Below are 16654 nucleotides of genomic sequence, written 5' to 3' on the forward strand. Positions count from 1 at the left end.
CCGGGTGGAGGCGATTTATGGTGACGGGCCTTTCGGCACGCTTCTTCGCTCGCACTTCTGCTGCTTCGTTTTCCTAAATAAAAAATAAACAAGTAAAGATAAATAAAGATAGAATGAATAAATAAGTAAAAATGAATAGAGATAGAATGAATAAGTACTCCGTACTCTGTACGGAGTAAAATAAAACAAAAACAATTTGAAGCAAAAGGAGACGCGGAACGTGGTCCGGATTTCAAAGCTCCAAGTCGCCGTGCTCCACAACACAATCCCACTCTTCAGAGGGTCCCAAACTCAAGTGGAGGAACCCAGATCGAGGGAAGTCATGTTTAGGTATGTGTGTGTGACCGTGATGGGGGGTTTTCGGCTGCCCGTAGCAGAATTATCGCGAGATCTCTCGTATCTCCGGCCATGGCGCCGCGGCTTTGCCTGGACGCACTTGCGGATCATCTGAAGAGGGTAATTCATCCAACTCGTTTTCCTCTGTAAATTCATCCAACTCGTTTTTCCTCTGTACGGAGTACGAGCGTCAGGGCACAGCCTGGGCTGGGGGGGTGGTTTTTGTGTTTCCAGGTGGGTTGGGAGGAAAAGGATTGGTGGTCAGTCCGACTCGAGGACGCAATGCATCTTGTAGCCGCCCGCCTGTGTGAAGGTGTGCACTGCAGATGGAGGATATCGTCCGTACTCCGTAGCCGGGACGATCCCAGAGAGTTTTTTTACTTTTCGAGATATTACATAGCATCTTTCGATACTTGTCTCTTTTCTTTTTTCCTTTTTTCCTTTTTTATTTCTTATTTTTTTTTATTTTTTCGGCGGATATGGGCTGGTCTAGTCCTTGACCGGCCGGGATTCCAGACGAAGCCAGGACTCGTTAACTAAGCAGGCTGCCCCTTCTCGAGCCCTTTTCCGTCCCCCTCAACAGCCAAATCCCCAGTTCTTCTCAACTCTCAACTCTCACTCTCTCACTCTCTCTCTCTCTCAACTCTCACACTCTTACACTCTCAACTCACTTTCTCCAGTCATCGTCTCCTCTCCTGCTGTGCTCTCGCATCCTCGCTCCCTCTCACGCCCCGCCCAGCTGTACGGAATCCATGAGCTAGCGTCTCCCTTTGTCTGTCGTGGTGGTGGTCGCGGTGGCTCTGCATCTTCCCGCCGTCCTGCATGTCCACTCACAACGCCCGCTCTCCCTCCAAGCTTCATGCACCTCTTATTAAAACATTGGCCATCCGGATGATCGTCAAGACCTGTACGTCAATACTTCAGCTGGCCATCTTTCGCCCCCTTCGGGAGGGATCCCCACGTCCACCGTCACTCACCCGTTCTATTCTGCACGCCCATCCAATGTTTTGCTTCTTCCGCTGACCCATCGCTCCGCACCGTTACTAGCATCTTTCAAATCCCGCCCCGTGATTCGGGAACACCTTTCGACCGTAGCTCTTCGTTGTCAATAACGATTTCTCTTCTCCACGTCTTTTGCCTCCCCCCCTCTTCCCCCCCCCGGTTCACACATCGTCTCCCGCCCTGGACCCTCAGCACTACTACCTCCATAGTTGGCGGACAACGATGGATGAGTCCGACGCTGCTGCGTCAAACGACCCCGCCGAATCAAACCCCGATCCTGCCCTTATCTCCAGCTCACCACCCGAAGCAGTCGTCCCCAAGGCCCCCATCAAGCCCATTGACTATGTCTCCCGTTTCTTCGAGGCGGGTCAGAGCAACGCCATCGAGCAGCTCGTCGCACTCAAGGATGAGCTGCGGGATGCCGACACCGAATCGTTTTGGACCCGGCTCATGGAAGGATTGACCACGATCTGTCATGCTCAGTGTGCGTTCGTCGCCAAGGAAAGCCACAAGAAGGATGATGATGATGATGATGATGATGATGAAGAAGACACCGACGTTGAGATGCTGTCTTTGGACGAACGTAGTTCTTCTCTGCTAGGTGTGGCTGTCTACTACAACGACGGCAAGGGGTTTCAAGCGATGCATAGAGATTACAGATATCTGTCCTGGGATATCCCCTGTACTTCAATGAATCACGACAAGGTCTGTCTGGTGCCGGAGAGCTTGCCTGCTGTTATCGGGAAAGATGCGGATCGATTGCCTTTCCCCGTCGAAGCCTATCTTGCTGTTCCTCTCTTCTCTGCGGGGAGGTGTTTCGCTCATGTAGGCATCCTGTGGACAGCAGAGGGCTTGCTCTCTCGGGACGTCTCGTGGCCGTATCTTGAAATGATTCTCCATTCCCTGGAAGACTTGATACTTCAGCATATAGCCGTCGATGAAGGCCACAGGAAACCTCCACACCTTCAAAGGTGGGAGGAGCTCGATAGGAGGTTGTTGCAGGGCAAGCCCACAAAAACGGTTGTAAACCAGAGCAATCCCATGGCTGCTCCAGCTTTTAAACCGTATGCAAGGAGCTTATCACATGAGCTTCGAACCCCAATGCAGGGTGTGGTCGGTATGTTAGATATCATGCATGCTACCGTTCAGGAGAAGCTTGAGAATAAGCTGGATCCCAGCTTGGTCCCAATGTTTACTGAATTTCGCGAAAACATCGAAGCGGTTCAAGGTCAGCAGGGAAACCGAAACCCCCAACCCCCTTTCGCCCACGCTTTTAACATTGAATGGCCAGTTGATCGTTGACGTGTTTCTACAGATAGCGCCAGACGGGCCATTGAAGCGGCCGATAATATCGTCCATGCGTACAACTTGAACATGCAGGTCCCTGATACCCCCCAGAACCCTGCGGACGAAGAGATGCAAAACGGCTCGTTTCGATCAAGCGGCGACTCACATGAAAATCGCCCAAACATATTTATCGAAGGCAGCAATATCATGGTCAATCCCTACAAACGCAGGCGAAGCACTCCAATGGACTGGCAGTCCTCATCGTCGCCGAAACATCGATGCACCCCTTCGTCCCGCCGTGGAGTCTCTCCTCGCACTGCAGAGTTAAGAAGTGCGATCGAAGAGAGTGACAAGATCGTACACTCTACGCCTCAAGATGCGATGGACGACGCTTTGTTGGATGCTGTCGCTCGACGCCCGTCGACAACTCGTGAATCCCAGTCGTCGCGTCCCTTACGCGCTGTCTTTCCGCCCATGGTCTTGCACTACACAAAAGTCCGAGACTTGCTTCGCCTGGTCATCAACGAGTCGCTTCAAGTGGGTGGCCGCCCGGATTCAGCCAGAGTCGAGTCCACAGATTGTGGTGAAAGAATTGAAGTACAGACGCTGGGTTGCAACGGTCAAGCCTCCACAAAATACATCGACTGGTGGGTGGATCCATCGGTCCCAGAGAGCCTATGTGTCGATGAAAAGGACCTCACGAAGCTTGTCTCTTGCGTGTTCCTGAATGCCCTCAAGTTCACCGAAGTTGGAGAAATTACCGTCGCCGTCACAGTCGGCGGCAAACCGCCTTGTGTCTTGATCAACGTCAAGGATACCGGAACGGGTATACCGGAAGCCTTTCTGCCAAAGCTGTTCAAACCCTGGGCCCGTGAAGATGGCTCGACTACACGAAGCAAAGAAGGACTCGGGTTGGGTTTGATGGTCGCTAAGGGGCTGTCTCGAAAGCTCGGCGGAGATCTAGTATGCGTTCGCTCATCGACGACGGAGCCGAATCGTGGCTCAGAGTTCCAAATTCGGCTTCCCTTGTTCCCTAGCGATAGCGTCAGCCGTCCACCCACCCCTTACACGAACAGCTCAACACCTAGATCTACTGCACCGTCCGTGGGGACTGATGGTGCACACAGCCCCCCTACCGATCAGCCCAAGCCAAAAATAAATGGAGAAGTTTCTTCGCCTCTGGCCTCGCCGACGCTGCCTGACACGAAGGATCCCGGTCAGCAGAACGGCGTTCATCAGAGTCAAATGATACGCCGCTTGTCTGGAAACTCTAAACCGATACCGCTTATGAGGCATACATGCGACAAGACGTTGGCCAAAAGACATCCCTTGACATTCCTTGTTGCGGAAGATAACAAGATCAACCGCCGAATACTGGTTAATATGTTGGCAAAACTTGGTTATAGCGATGTCTACGAGGCATTTGACGGAAAAGAGGCAGTACGGATCGTGAGCGAAATCCTATCAAGCCAAGCCTCGTCGCCTCCTCCGTCAACACCAAGCGCGCCTATTTCGACCCGTTCGCGAAGCAATTCCGATATCACCTTACCCAATACGCCTGTAAACCAGCCCCCCAGCAACCACAATACCTTGGCCATGGACCCCGCAAATCCAACTCAAACTCAATCACCGCCGGACTCTGACCAGGAAGCTGACAAGACTCTTCCTTCCACCAAGGATTACAAAGCCATTGACCTTGTTCTGATGGACCTTTGGATGCCTGACATGGATGGATACGAAGCAACGGAGAAGATCTTTGCGTTGGTAGAGGAGTACCGCGAGCGTCTTGCGAATATTGATCTCAATGCAGATGGCCATGGCCAAACGTCACAGCCGGTATCGCTTGGACCCCCAACGGTGTTTGCAGTCAGCGCAGATGTGACAGACGAAGCGCTGGACCGGGCAACTCGCGTTGGGATGGCGGGATATATGACGAAACCATACAAACTGAGAGATTTAGAAAGGCTGATTGAAGAGTTCTGTTCTTCGAGGGAGCGATAAAAGAAAAAGACTACATTTTGGATCACGGATTTTTGCTTACTATCCTTCCTTTTTTTCCCCATATAACTTCCCTCCCTCTTTCTGTTACTAGTATCTGAATCGGTTCCGCTATGTACAGAGCACCTTTTGTGAGGTCCTCTGCAACATCATAAATGATATCCCCTCTTTGTTTGCATTGGCTTTTTGCCTTTTCGTCCTATTCAAGCCTTTTTAATTAATTGATGAGGTATGATATTCCCCGACAATAATCAATGAAGAATTACATATTTCGGCTGAGTACCTTACCTCTTTTCTTTTCTTTTTTTTTTCCCTCCTACAATCAACTACCGTTCCTTTAAAGACGTTTTCTGCTACAGAGTATACATGAGGTCGATCTATAAACTCTAGCCTTTAGAGAACAAGCCTAGCCAAGTAGTAACATACCGTACTCAACTTCATGACGGCGAAAGAGATCTCGATGAACTTCATCTACTTTTTAAACTTAGAACCAAGCCAATCGAAGGCCTGTACTGCGTACTCCATAGGATATCTCGCCGATTCACTGCTTACCTGTATGATCGTTGGGGCGAAAAATGAAACCTTTTTTGCAGCTTTTGACTTTTTTCGAGCAATTCGAAGCTCGCAGCCCTAAGCCCTAAGCCCTAATTTGGTTGCGCCCACACCAACCCGCAAAAGCCAGCCAATTAGTCAGACAAGTCCTGTTTGTGCACAACGAATTCTTCCGTCTCTCGAACGACAAACCGGCCATCGACGACCAAACGCCGCCCCATCTCCAACAGTCAACACCACCAACCGGTTCCCGTCACAATTCATTCGAGATGGCGAACGAACGCTCCGGACTCATTCTCGGCTTGAACAAGGGCCATGTACGTCTCCCTGTCCTCCCCTCCACACACACAGACACACACACACACAATATCACCCGTGAAGTTGTTTGGGAGATACATTTTTCGAAAAGAAAAAGGAGAATCGAGGGAAACGATGGGGATAGAACTTTTTTTTTTTGCTAATGATGGGGAATTGTGTGTGATATTTAGAAAACCTCCGCCATCGAGAAGCGCCCCCGCATCTCGAGAAGAAAGGGTGCCTTGTCCCGCCGTACCGCGTTCGTCCGAGAGATCGTCAAGGAAGTCGCTGGTCTCGCACCGTATGAGCGCCGCGTCATCGAATTGTTGAGAAACTCCCAGGATAAGCGTGCCAGGAAGTTGGCTAAGAAGAGAGTAAGGGCTTTTCCCCTCCTCCACCCCCCTTTTTATATCCTCTTTGGGCCTTTTTTTTGGGGGGGGGATGATGCGATGTTGGTGCTTTGGATGACTTTGGAAATTTTGGAGAAGGGAGAGAAAGAGAGAAGTGCATGAGATGCTTTTCCAACCATATGGAAGCAGTGGGATTCCAAGTCGCCCAACAACCCCCTCCCCGCGGTCCAATTTACTCGAATACACTGAGGGAATTGCGTGACGTTTACTGACATTCGCCTTTTTCCTTGCTACTAGCTCGGTACCTTCGGCCGTGCCAAGAGAAAGGTCGACGAGATGCAGAAGGTCATCGCTGAGGCCAGACGGACTGGTGCTCACTAAATCCGAACTCTGCGATGTGGAGGGAGCAGCAGTAGCCTGGGGTGGTCGTAGTGCAAAGAGTCCATGGCCTTGCGTGTGCTATCGAGACGGGCAGAGTGTTGTGTTATGCGACATCTGGACCTTTTCTTAGGCGAGAGAGAGAAGGGAAGCCTCGATTTCTTATTGGGAAACAAGGCGCAGGGCTCGGTGAACTTTTCGTGGGGCATCTGTTTTTTGACGATGGGCTTCGAGATTATGTTTTTTTTTTTATTTCATGTGGTTTAAATCGCACCCATCCGTCGACAAATCGAAGCTAGAAATCACCGAAACCAAAATCAATAATGACATGATTCCCTGATATCCTTTTTTCCTTTTTTTTTTTTTTTTTTTAACTTCTTTTGAAGCCAGCCATGTTCGCACCACTACTTCCGGGGGACTCAATCTGTCAATTTAAGGACTTCTTTTACCTATGGCAAAGGACGGCGTTGCTTTTCATTATCAGCGAGCTCGCCAATCTAATGTAGGCTATTTTTGGTCATTTCTGTAAGTGTACAAATCATGCATTCATAACAAAACCATATCACGTCGTGAAACTCCCAAGTCATCAGAACCCATTCATCGCGGCAACAGAAATAATAAGCCAAAAAAAAGTCTTATCCCCGTCTGTAAGGGATTATTATATTGTTTTATTCATTTCTTCCCAGGTAACTTCAACCATTTCGGGACACCACCTCCGCCACCTTTCTTACCACCCTTATCACCCCCGTCCCCGAGCTTCCTCAGCCATGATCTCTTGTCTTCTTCGCGGCCCTCCGCCGGGACGGCGGCGACATCTTTAACTTTGATCTGGCTCGCCTTTTCCCTGAGCTCGGGGAGAAGTAGGGGAACTCCTGCGCTGCGCGCGGCGAGGGCAGCGTGATCTTTCCACAAAAAGTTGACCAGGACGCGGCCATTCATTCTGAGATCTGCAATGAGGAATTTATCGGGTGTGTCGGGAATGATTACCTGTCCCTTGTGTGCAACGGGATCGTGCGAGACGTTGGGGAAGAAGGAGAGAGAAAATTCCTCTTTCGCAAGAGGAGCGTCGAGACAGCTTCGAACAAATGCATGCAGTGATCCAGCCGTATCCTCTCGGTTGAATTTAGACACCACCTGACTTTGATCTGGAAATCGAACTTTAACTTCGACTTCTGTGACTTTGGCTAGCTTCTCCTTGACCGCAGACTCTTGTGCGGCGAGTTCGGCGTCTCCTGCTAGTCGTTTGTTACGACCAGCCAGGTTCAGTCGATGCTGATGCGCCTTCGCATGGTCAACCGTAGGTATATAATCTTCTTCGTTATATGGTGTTTGAGCCGATTGAGGGGTTGTACTTGATGGGGGAGCGAAAATTGTAACCGGTCGAGATGATACAAGAGGGTGCTGCGGTTCTTCTGAGACGGATTGCGATGACTCAGGCACAATTGCTGCGCTTCCCGCAGCCACAAGATCGGTGTTGGAAGGAGTAGCTTGCGACGTTGTCTCACGTGCGCTCTCTCCCGTTCCAGAAGAGATGGGAGTCTCGGAAACTGGTGGAGACTTGTCTAGCGGCGTCTCCTCGGCATCAACAGACTTGAAATACGCATCGATCTCGCTCATAGCCTCTTCCAGGGGTCGGTCCGTGGTGCGAAAACTCAGCCTGAGGAGAGCACTTCCGCTGTTCAATCCCAGCTGAGCTAGGGTCCTCTGAAGGTCTGTAAAAGAAGAAAGCTCTCTTCCTACAAGTTGGATCACGGGAGTTTCATAGAACAGCCTTCCCGACCCGGATGTGCCCGATGTCGTGTTTGGAGCTCCCCGCGCGGTTAGGTTTCTCGTCGTTCCATTTCCTGCCACCCCAGATTCAAACTTGCGCAGTACGAGCCAGAGAGTGGTGCTGCTTGGGAACTTATCCATCAGCCGACCACCAGGCACGCCTTTCGCCTCTGACTCGGGAAGTTGGAGTGCGATGGAGACGACTGAAGGTGAACGAGAGAGCTGTACAAGTTCGAGCTTGGCCCCGGAGCTGAGGCCAGATAATCTGATGGAGAGTGAGAGATCCACCTGTTTCTTCTGATGTCTGGAGCCATAGTCATTAGCATCAAACGGCGGGAAAGGCAAATAAAGGTAGAACAGGCTCACTTCAAGCCATATTGCGTAGCATCGAGACCTAGCTTTGCGCACGCTTCTCCTAAGACATCGCTGAGATGCTTGGCCGGCGTGACCTTGACGGTGGCTCTTCGAGCTGTAGAGTCAATCACCACCACGTGCGATGCCATGTTGGTGATACCGCAGCTGAAGCCGGCTTCCAAACTCCTTCAAGAATATCCTTTAGCGGGATATCACTACGCGGCGCGGATGGAGTGGCGGGGCAAAGGGTTGGATTTGGGGGGAAGGAAACGGCGAGAAGAGGTGGAATGCCGATTAAATAGAAATGCCGGGATATCACAGACTCAAAGACAAGAATAAATACATAAATACAAACCGAAGATGCCGTTGTTGTCAATGTTGCTGTCTCGAGGGCTGTTGGAGGATGAGCAGGCAGCGGGCCAATCGTCATCTGGCTGGTTGGCTGGAGCTAAGAACAGAAACGCCCAGTCGAGCTTCTCTTGAAGCTTCCCCCAAACATCATCTCCCTCCCGCTCTCTCTCTCTCTCTCTTCCTACATTTCATCTGCCTCCCACCACTCCGGCACCGCACTCGCTCCTCAAAGATACTCCATTGACACCGTGGTCCCTTTGAGGATTTGCAATTACTTCTTCTTCAGCACCGCAATCTCTAGACCGCCATGGTGAGCGCGCCCAGCCTCTCTCTTCCACCAACAAAGCAGCCAGCTGACCTCCACACTCACAGGCATCTCCATTCGACATAAGTACACTTGTCCCCCTTCCATATTCACGCCTATCCACACCGCTAATAGCTACAATCGTCCAGATGGCGGAGCCTGCGTCGCCATGGTCGGCAAAGACTGCGTCGCCATAGCCTGCGATCTCCGTCTCGGCATGCAGGCCCTCACCGTGTCCAACAACTTCCCCAAAATCTTCAACTACGCTCCCTCCACATACCTAGGCCTCACAGGCCTCGCAACCGACGTCGCTTCCGTCTCAGACCTGCTGCGCTACAAAGTCAACCTCTACCGCTTGCGGGAGGAGAGACAGATAGCACCCCAGACCTTGGCCAACCTCGTCTCGTCCAGTCTGTACGAGAAGCGGTTTGGCCCATGGTTCGTCAGTCCCGTGTTGGCGGGCATCAACCACACGACGGGAAAGCCGTTTATCTGTGGGTTTGACAGCATTGGATGCATTGATTTCGCAAAGGACTTTATTGTCAGCGGCACAGCCAGCGACCAGTTATTCGGAATGTGCGAGGGGCTATGGGAGCCTGATTTGGTACTTTTTTTTTTTTTTTTTTTTTATGTGTCGTTTAGCTTTTATTCTTATACTGACAGTCGTAAATAGGGTCCCGAGGACCTATTCGAGACCATCTCGCAAGCTCTTCTGAACGCTGTCGACCGGGATGCTCTATCAGGTTGGGGCGCCCATGTATACATCATAGAGAAAGATAAGGTCACAAAACGGCTGCTCAAGGGACGACAGGATTAGATGTGGGGGGTTTACACTATGCGGACGATTTATTCTTGCGTTTAGATTCATACTTATCTTTTTTTACTGGCGTCAGTGGTTTTCGGACTGCTTAATATCAATGGATGATCTTGAGTGCATGAAATCAACTCAGCCTTTTTAACGTCATGTATGTCGCTACAAATGAGCGATGAAATGCGCTGCGCTTAGAACAGTTTATAGTCTAGCCACTGTCTTCGAACAACGGACAATGGCTACGAGGTCCCCATTCAACACTTTTTTTTTTTTTTTTTTTCAAACAGACGAGCAGATCAGAAGCACCCCATCAAGTGCTTCATCCCAGCTTTCCATCAAAGAACCGCAGAATAGCTCCAGTGATGACGTATCAATCATCTCCTCAATCTCCGCCGATAGACCGTCCGTATTTCCACTCGGTCCTGTAGTCACTATAGAAACCAATTGGCCTAACATCCCGGATTCGGCAATACGAGTCTTTAATATACGCGTATTCATTGTTATAATATCGGCAAGTTTCTTGGTCAATGCTTTCAGAGACTCGAGTTTCTCTTTTGGAATACTACCCGATGACTTTGACTTTGCTTTAGCTTGCGTCTGAGAGGAGACAAACAGAGAGATAGCCTTGAGGGTCTCCAGCAAGGAGACGTTTGCGTGTAAGTAGACCCATGACGGGGCCGGAGACGATGTAGAAGGATCGCTAGGTGTTAAATTTATTGTGCCTTGAATATCAGTGATGTTAGAGGCAGACATAGATGAGATTTTGTCGCTCAACCAGGCCTCGATCTCAGAACTGGTAGCATCAATCGAGGCAGTATCCGACGCTGTCGGCTTCTGGCTGAGTGCCGAGATCAATTTGATCGTGAGATGGTGAATCTTGATGTTATCTATCTCCGTGGGTGTAAGTTCGGAGTCTGGAAGGTCGAGATGCGAACCGGCAAGATTGTTGACTTGACCTAACAGCCGTTCTCTCAAGGACGAATCAGTGTATACATAGTTGAGCAACGTATCTGTTACTGCCATAGCTTTGACGGCTCGCTCCTGAAATTCCGGTTAGTAGCAGCGCTGGGTGCCCGCAATCGTTGGGTAGGCTTACTCGAGGCAATGGTCCAAGTCGAACGTGCTCTTCAAATATCGGATCTCCAGGTAGTTCACAATTCATAAATCCGTCAAAAGTGCGTTTATCGATGACGGGCTCCATATTGCACACTATTCCACCATTAAAAACGATGCATCGTGGTTTGTAGGGGGAACTATAACTCACCGAGCTGATCGTATTGTTTCACGGATGGACCGCCTGCTAAACGCTGAATCTTCCGCACCTCCAATGCCCATAACTTCCTGCATATGCTATGTTTCAAACTCCTTTGCAAGTCAATGCTTCCTTCAACATTTACATAGCTACCGTGGTCAAGTCCAGCGCTAAGGGAATACGCTGTGGAGCTCACTGCATTCCGGTAAAAAATTAACGCTTGCCTCAGTGCCGTTTGAGGGTCGAAATCCTTCCTCTCCAAACTGGAAAAAGGGGGGGCGGCTTGTGGGTGAATGGTCGAAATGCGAGTAAAGACGTTATGAGCAACGGTTTCACATTGAATTTGCTTCACGGAAAGCTGGGCGAACGTCTTGAGCGCCAGCGAGCCGGCGCCGAGAAGCAGGTATACTCGCACTAGTAGAAGAAGACCTTCATAGTTATGAGGGGATTTGAGAAGCAGATGTTCAAGAATTCCAGCAGCCTGGGTCAAGACTGTACTCGGACATAGCTTCGAATCCTGGGTCTCTTCATGCACACGTATCAAGCTCATGGCTGCCAACAGACAGAAATCGTCACTTGGTTGGGTTTCAATGGTCGAAGGTGATTCTTCAGCAAGATTCGCCTGTCTAGAAGTTCGGAACAGCTGAAGACAGCGGCGTGCAAAATCTTTGGCCTGTGAAGTTGAATCTGCCTCAGATTTCACGGAAAGTCGGAAACAGTACTCGAATTTCAGAGCGTTTATTGTAGGAATGGTTTTGGATGCATAATCCGCCTATTATCGTCAGCATTCACATCGAAAACGGCCGAAAGGAATTCATACTGCTGTATTATCACCATTTGGCGCCTCCATACTAACATGCTGCACCACATGCGAATGAAATTCCTCTCGAAAACTCTCATCCAATATCGTTAAATATCTTCGCAAATCGTTAAAGCAGTATAGTTTCGTCTTATTATTGTCGAAATAGATCTTACATCCCGTCAGTAGATCAGCCGGCGATAAACGCTTGCCTTTCGATACTTGGCGAGAAGTGAGATCTAGGCGTGCCAATTGCGCATTACGCGACTTCGGTCGTTTTGCGATATAATTTTCAACAAACTCTTCCACATCTTTGAAGGCCCTTCGATATGTCAGATTGCCGGGTTCGACGCGAGAGAGCCGTCACACATGTCAATCAACTTACCCTTCCATTTGAACATTCTCTACCGCCGTGAGTAGCAAGCTCCACACCTGCCAATCATCCTTCTCTTCATAATTTGGAGGAAGCTTTCCCCCTTCGGCCAGTTCGTCGGGCAGGCTGAGCAGCTCTTTCGTATAGGACAGACCTTGCTCCCACAGGGCCGCCTTCTCAAGAGTCGCCAGCTTAGCTGTCACGAATGACCAATCACTCTGAGCGATGCGCGAGGTAACGCCTAGATGCTGGCTATTTAATATATCGACAATGTCATTGTATCGGCCTTGCTGACTGTATATTTTAATGAGCAGCAACAGCTCTTCGGCGGTTTGAATTGCTCTACCCGGGCTCAGTAACTCTTTCTACATATGTTAAGAACTATTGTTATACCGCAGGGGGAAGGGTTTGGGAACAAAGTCCGGCACTTTTTGGACGAAAGGAGAGCGGGCAATACATACAGGGTCTGTCGGTACGCTGTCTGCGGCTTTGGATATCATCCGATATGCTAGCGTGCCAAAAAGTGTTTTATCTGCTAGTGAACTGCCAGCATCCGCAGCGATGAGGTAGCACATGAATATGGCCCAGAAATAGTATCTCCTTGTCTTGGGGAAGTTGATTTGAAGACTCATCGCGGCCTAAAAGCAGCAGCACATTAAATATCAGCCGCCTGGACTTCTCAGAAAAGGCACCAAAGACCAGAATCCTGGATCGCATCCGCATACCTTTTGAGCGGTCTTCCAATCCTCCGCTTCTGATGCAAGTGTAAACCATCGCAATTGAATATCCTCGTCTTGTGGATTGGCCTTGGCGGCGTTTTGCCAGAGTTCGCGCAACGCCTCTGTATGTTCTTCCAAACCGGCGAGTGTATTCTGAAGCATTTCCAACGCATCGATGTCAGTGATGGCGGGCGTGGATTTGCATAGTTCGAGGGTCTCCGCAACCCCGCGCTCTCGATGGGCGTCGTCGGCATGGTGGAACAGGATATTGGCTTTCCAGGCCTGCGGGGAATTTCACAATATCATTTTAGCATAGAATTCGGGACCGACAAACGCAGAGGAAGACCAGCCTTGAGAAACGGGGTGTTCTCTCCCTTCTTCAGCCTCTTCTCGCACAGCTGCAGTGCCTGCTTCAAGTTTCCTCCTTGAACAGCATCCTGGATCTGCTTGTTTCGGCGCTCAATCACTGCAGCCGAAGACATTTTATATCTAGAAAGAGAAAGAGACTTGCCACTATGCGCGAGCAAACATTCATGTGCGAGCTTGTGTAAGGATGATCCGCTAGTTCTCGAAGCTTAGCTCTGGCTCGAGAACTCGTTTATTTGAAAGTAGCCAACCACCCAACTTAGAGCGTGCTGCTTGAGTTGGTGCATAGTCGCGGCGAACCTTGTTTTTTGGGCCTCAGCAAACCGAAAGGATGCAGCACGGGGAAAAGGCCCCAGTACCCAGGAATTTACTCCGGTATCAACTGTTTACTGCCTCAGTAAACTACATGTCTACTTGTTTTCTACGTACATCAGGCATCGGCTTCCTTTCCTTCAACCGGCCGCGGCACAGTTTAATCAAAAAGATAATATTTATGTACCAGACAGCAGCCCTGTTTACTCACTGTCGGTCGCAAGAAGAGCACAGTACGAATGGCGCGAAAGGAAAATTCCAAAAGAGTCGGAGGCAAAGAGGTTCAAAGGCGAGTGAAAGGAGCATTTGCCCGAACTGAACACGGCAAAGACGCTCAGCTGTACTGTAGCTGCTCCCTTCATAAACGCATGTGTGTCAAAATGGATCAAATTCTCTGCTAAATGCACCCTCCTTATTTATAACGCCAGTAAATCCAGTTCTCCATTGACCTTCCGACCTTTCTTGAAGGTCATGGACTTCCTATCATACAACCAGTCGCCAGCATAGATCATTGAGCTAATGAAGCCGCGGCTTCGCGCGGCGCTTCTGAGATATTGTGGCTATACCACAACTACAGGATTCCAAACGCACAGCTTCAGCGGCTTGCTTCTTTCCTTTGGGTCATCTATCACACGGTCAGCTTTGGTACCAAGTCACGCATCGAAATTTGATTCCAAGCTCCGCAAAACGGAAACATGTCGAGCAGGATCATCAACAAAGCCCCAGGACCGGCCACCAGTAGCAGTAGCTGGCAGGAGCAGTGCGCTCGTGGGAATTTGGACTTTGAGAATCCGAAGAGAACTTACCCAGGCTTTTTTGCAGTCACGATACGCTCTGATAACAAGTGTGTCAGTATATTTGTTTTCTTTGGCGGGATAACAGCGGCAAAGTTCTTGGGAGTGTATGAGAAGAGGGGAAATTATTGAGAGACAAAAAAAAAAAAAAAAAAAAGAGGCATGTAGCTAGGATGTTTCTCAAATCCGCTCAAAATCAAGTGAAAGAATAGATAGCCGAACTCACTGGAAATAATCCGTGCACATATCTCTATCACCGGCATTGCGCCTCATGCACTTGATACTCCGGTCGGCAAACTCTTGACAAGGATCGAAGAATTGGCTTGCGGGTTTGCTGGTTCAAGAGTTAGCTGGGGGAGCAATCAATCGCCTACAGAGCACATGTAACAGAAGATGATTGCTTCCACCAATGCGGCCATTGATAGAGCTAGACAGTGAGCAAGGATGTGATAGGTGTTCCGGGTGGATGACTAGGAAGTAGGATCACGAATCAAAGATTACGCTTTATAAACTCAATAAGAGGATAGAACGAGGAGAAGAGTGGTACTATGGCAGATAACAGCAGGAGATAAAAGAGTGCCTCGCGTCGGGGAAAAGCCAAGGGGCAAAAAAAAGGATGGTTGATGAGGATCACTTCGACTTGGACGCGACCACCTACTGCTTGAATTGCTGTTCGGCCTTCCCCCAGTACTTGTGCGATTCATCCTCGTTGGCCTGAGCGGCTCCCGCTTGAGCAGACATGTTTGGTCTTGATGCCGGAACAAACCTTCGAGGAGTTTTCTGCGTGTCAGTTGGGTGAAGTTTCGGCTGGCGAGATTTTGTCAGCGGTGGCGGGAGATGCAGCGATCTGGCGTGCGATTGGTCGGACCGAAGCCATCTCCGCCATCCAAAGCCGCAGAATGTTTGTTGAAGTGCGAAGTCGAGCGACATATCTTTTTGTCTCGGGGGGGTTCTCTCTATATTTTTGAATCGTATCTACGGAGTGCACAGAAACCGTTACGCCCAGCCTTTCTGGCCATTTAATAATACCACCCTTCTTCTTCTTCTTCTTCTTCTACGGAGTACCCGTATGTCCTGCTCCGGAGACGAGACTGCAGCCATTGGACAGGGGCCATCGCTTCTCGTTCACAAGGGAAAAGTTCTTCGAGGAGTGGGCGGCCTGGTGCGAATATGGCTCCAAATGCATTCAATTACACCGGCATTAAGTGCACATTCGGAACTAAAAGTATTAATTAATAGCCGCCATGCCCATGGAGCTTACACGTCGGAAATACACAGATTCCACTGGACCTATCTTCTTGAACAGATTGAACTTGATGATCCAGCGTATGCTACTATCTTTATATCATCACTTTTGGAACTTAGATACGATGGACTCTTGAAAAATTTACCCTGGCTCAGCTTCCGCGCCATGCCCACAAAAATTGTGACACCCCACTGGAAAGGAAATAACTACGGAGTAATTATCCATCTCTCCCAGCTAGCTCTCGCGCTAATGATATATGGTTGGTCGAGCATCCGCCGGCATCGCGATCCAAGTCCCTCGTGACCATCGAGATTTTCTCGTCCTTTTCTTTTTTTTTTTTTTTTTTTTTTTTTTTTTTTAATGTACTCCGTACGGAGTACATACATCCATATGTACGTACGCCCTCCGTAGTTACTAAGGAGAGGCGGAAGGTTTGCTATTGTCCAGCACACCGCCGGCGGAGGGAATCGAACCTGTGTGGAATCTGGCCGCTAAATCGGGATCTTCCTCCGGTCCCGTTTCCCAGTTCAAAATTTCTGTCTGAAGACCTTTCCAGCCTGATTGCTTTTTATGGTTCGGACCTCCAGCCTGTCATGCACCACATGCGGGTTTGATTAGTGTGTGTAGGCGAAGTTATACATACATACCGTAATGATATCGCCGTCGCAAGAGTATGACAGTAGAGGGATAAGAGAAGCAATGGTTAAAAAGGAGGGAAAGGAGTATCACGAGGAAAAGGCGATTCTGCTTGCCGTGTTCCCATCGTAAGATGCTGATAGTCATCAATAATGCGTCTGAACTAAGATGGTCTAGAAAGCAGGTGTGAGCTGTTCAACTCGTTAATGATGGCGAACCCCGCACCATCTGCAACCCACGGGCAAGCTCATCGGGTAACTCGAAGGAGATGTAGCACAGTTGCACATCAGCACTTTGTACACGTTTTGGGCCATATTTTATGAATCCTCGGGCAGATAATACCTGGAGATTGATTTGAAGTCCCCTG

General features: G+C 49.5%; 7 protein-coding genes across 7 annotated transcripts; 3 read left to right on the plus strand and 4 right to left on the minus strand.

The window, feature by feature from the left end:
• Positions 1 to 379: 379 nt before the first annotated feature.
• CIMG_09532 (uncharacterized protein) lies at positions 380 to 1197 on the minus strand (the record flags this gene model as incomplete). The annotated part of the gene is made up of 3 exons (XM_001239910.2): positions 380 to 508; positions 683 to 768; positions 1008 to 1197. The coding sequence occupies 3 exons, from the start codon at positions 1195 to 1197 to the stop codon at positions 380 to 382; spliced, it is 405 nt and encodes a 134-aa protein (XP_001239911.2).
• Positions 991 to 5113, plus strand: CIMG_09533 (sensor histidine kinase/response regulator). Its single transcript, XM_001239911.2, has 3 exons — positions 991 to 1243; positions 1384 to 2566; positions 2654 to 5113. The coding sequence occupies exons 2-3, from the start codon at positions 1561 to 1563 to the stop codon at positions 4624 to 4626; spliced, it is 2979 nt and encodes a 992-aa protein (XP_001239912.1). The 5' UTR covers positions 991 to 1243; positions 1384 to 1560; the 3' UTR covers positions 4627 to 5113.
• Positions 5114 to 5355: 242 nt separating this feature from the next.
• Positions 5356 to 6680, plus strand: CIMG_09534 (60S ribosomal protein L36). The gene is made up of 3 exons (XM_001239912.2): positions 5356 to 5492; positions 5664 to 5846; positions 6120 to 6680. The coding sequence occupies exons 1-3, from the start codon at positions 5445 to 5447 to the stop codon at positions 6201 to 6203; spliced, it is 315 nt and encodes a 104-aa protein (XP_001239913.1). The 5' UTR covers positions 5356 to 5444; the 3' UTR covers positions 6204 to 6680.
• Positions 6627 to 8713, minus strand: CIMG_09535 (UBX domain-containing protein). The gene is made up of 2 exons (XM_001239913.2): positions 8337 to 8713; positions 6627 to 8274 (listed from the first exon to the last, which is right to left on the minus strand). The coding sequence occupies exons 1-2, from the start codon at positions 8471 to 8473 to the stop codon at positions 6873 to 6875; spliced, it is 1539 nt and encodes a 512-aa protein (XP_001239914.1). The 5' UTR covers positions 8474 to 8713; the 3' UTR covers positions 6627 to 6872.
• A 127-nt stretch (positions 8714 to 8840) lies between these two features.
• CIMG_09536 (proteasome component PUP3) lies at positions 8841 to 10042 on the plus strand. Its single transcript, XM_001239914.2, has 4 exons — positions 8841 to 8985; positions 9048 to 9066; positions 9129 to 9583; positions 9653 to 10042. Exons 1-4 carry the CDS (start codon positions 8983 to 8985, stop codon positions 9794 to 9796), a joined length of 621 nt encoding a protein of 206 aa, XP_001239915.1. The 5' UTR covers positions 8841 to 8982; the 3' UTR covers positions 9797 to 10042.
• Positions 10039 to 13533, minus strand: CIMG_09537 (cytoskeleton organization protein). The gene is made up of 8 exons (XM_001239915.2): positions 13284 to 13533; positions 12940 to 13215; positions 12676 to 12852; positions 12227 to 12579; positions 11863 to 12163; positions 11055 to 11814; positions 10887 to 10999; positions 10039 to 10831 (listed from the first exon to the last, which is right to left on the minus strand). The coding sequence occupies exons 1-8, from the start codon at positions 13413 to 13415 to the stop codon at positions 10070 to 10072; spliced, it is 2874 nt and encodes a 957-aa protein (XP_001239916.2). The 5' UTR covers positions 13416 to 13533; the 3' UTR covers positions 10039 to 10069.
• Positions 13534 to 13671: 138 nt separating this feature from the next.
• Positions 13672 to 15157, minus strand: CIMG_09538 (cytochrome c oxidase-assembly factor COX23, mitochondrial). The gene is made up of 4 exons (XM_001239916.2): positions 15064 to 15157; positions 14632 to 14739; positions 14418 to 14445; positions 13672 to 14236 (listed from the first exon to the last, which is right to left on the minus strand). The coding sequence occupies exons 1-4, from the start codon at positions 15144 to 15146 to the stop codon at positions 14207 to 14209; spliced, it is 249 nt and encodes an 82-aa protein (XP_001239917.2). The 5' UTR covers positions 15147 to 15157; the 3' UTR covers positions 13672 to 14206.
• Positions 15158 to 16654: the final 1497 nt, after the last annotated feature.

The sequence above is a fragment of the Coccidioides immitis genome (assembly GCF_000149335.2).
Source record: "Coccidioides immitis RS genomic scaffold supercont3.5, whole genome shotgun sequence".
NCBI lineage: Eukaryota > Fungi > Ascomycota > Eurotiomycetes > Onygenales > Onygenaceae > Coccidioides > Coccidioides immitis.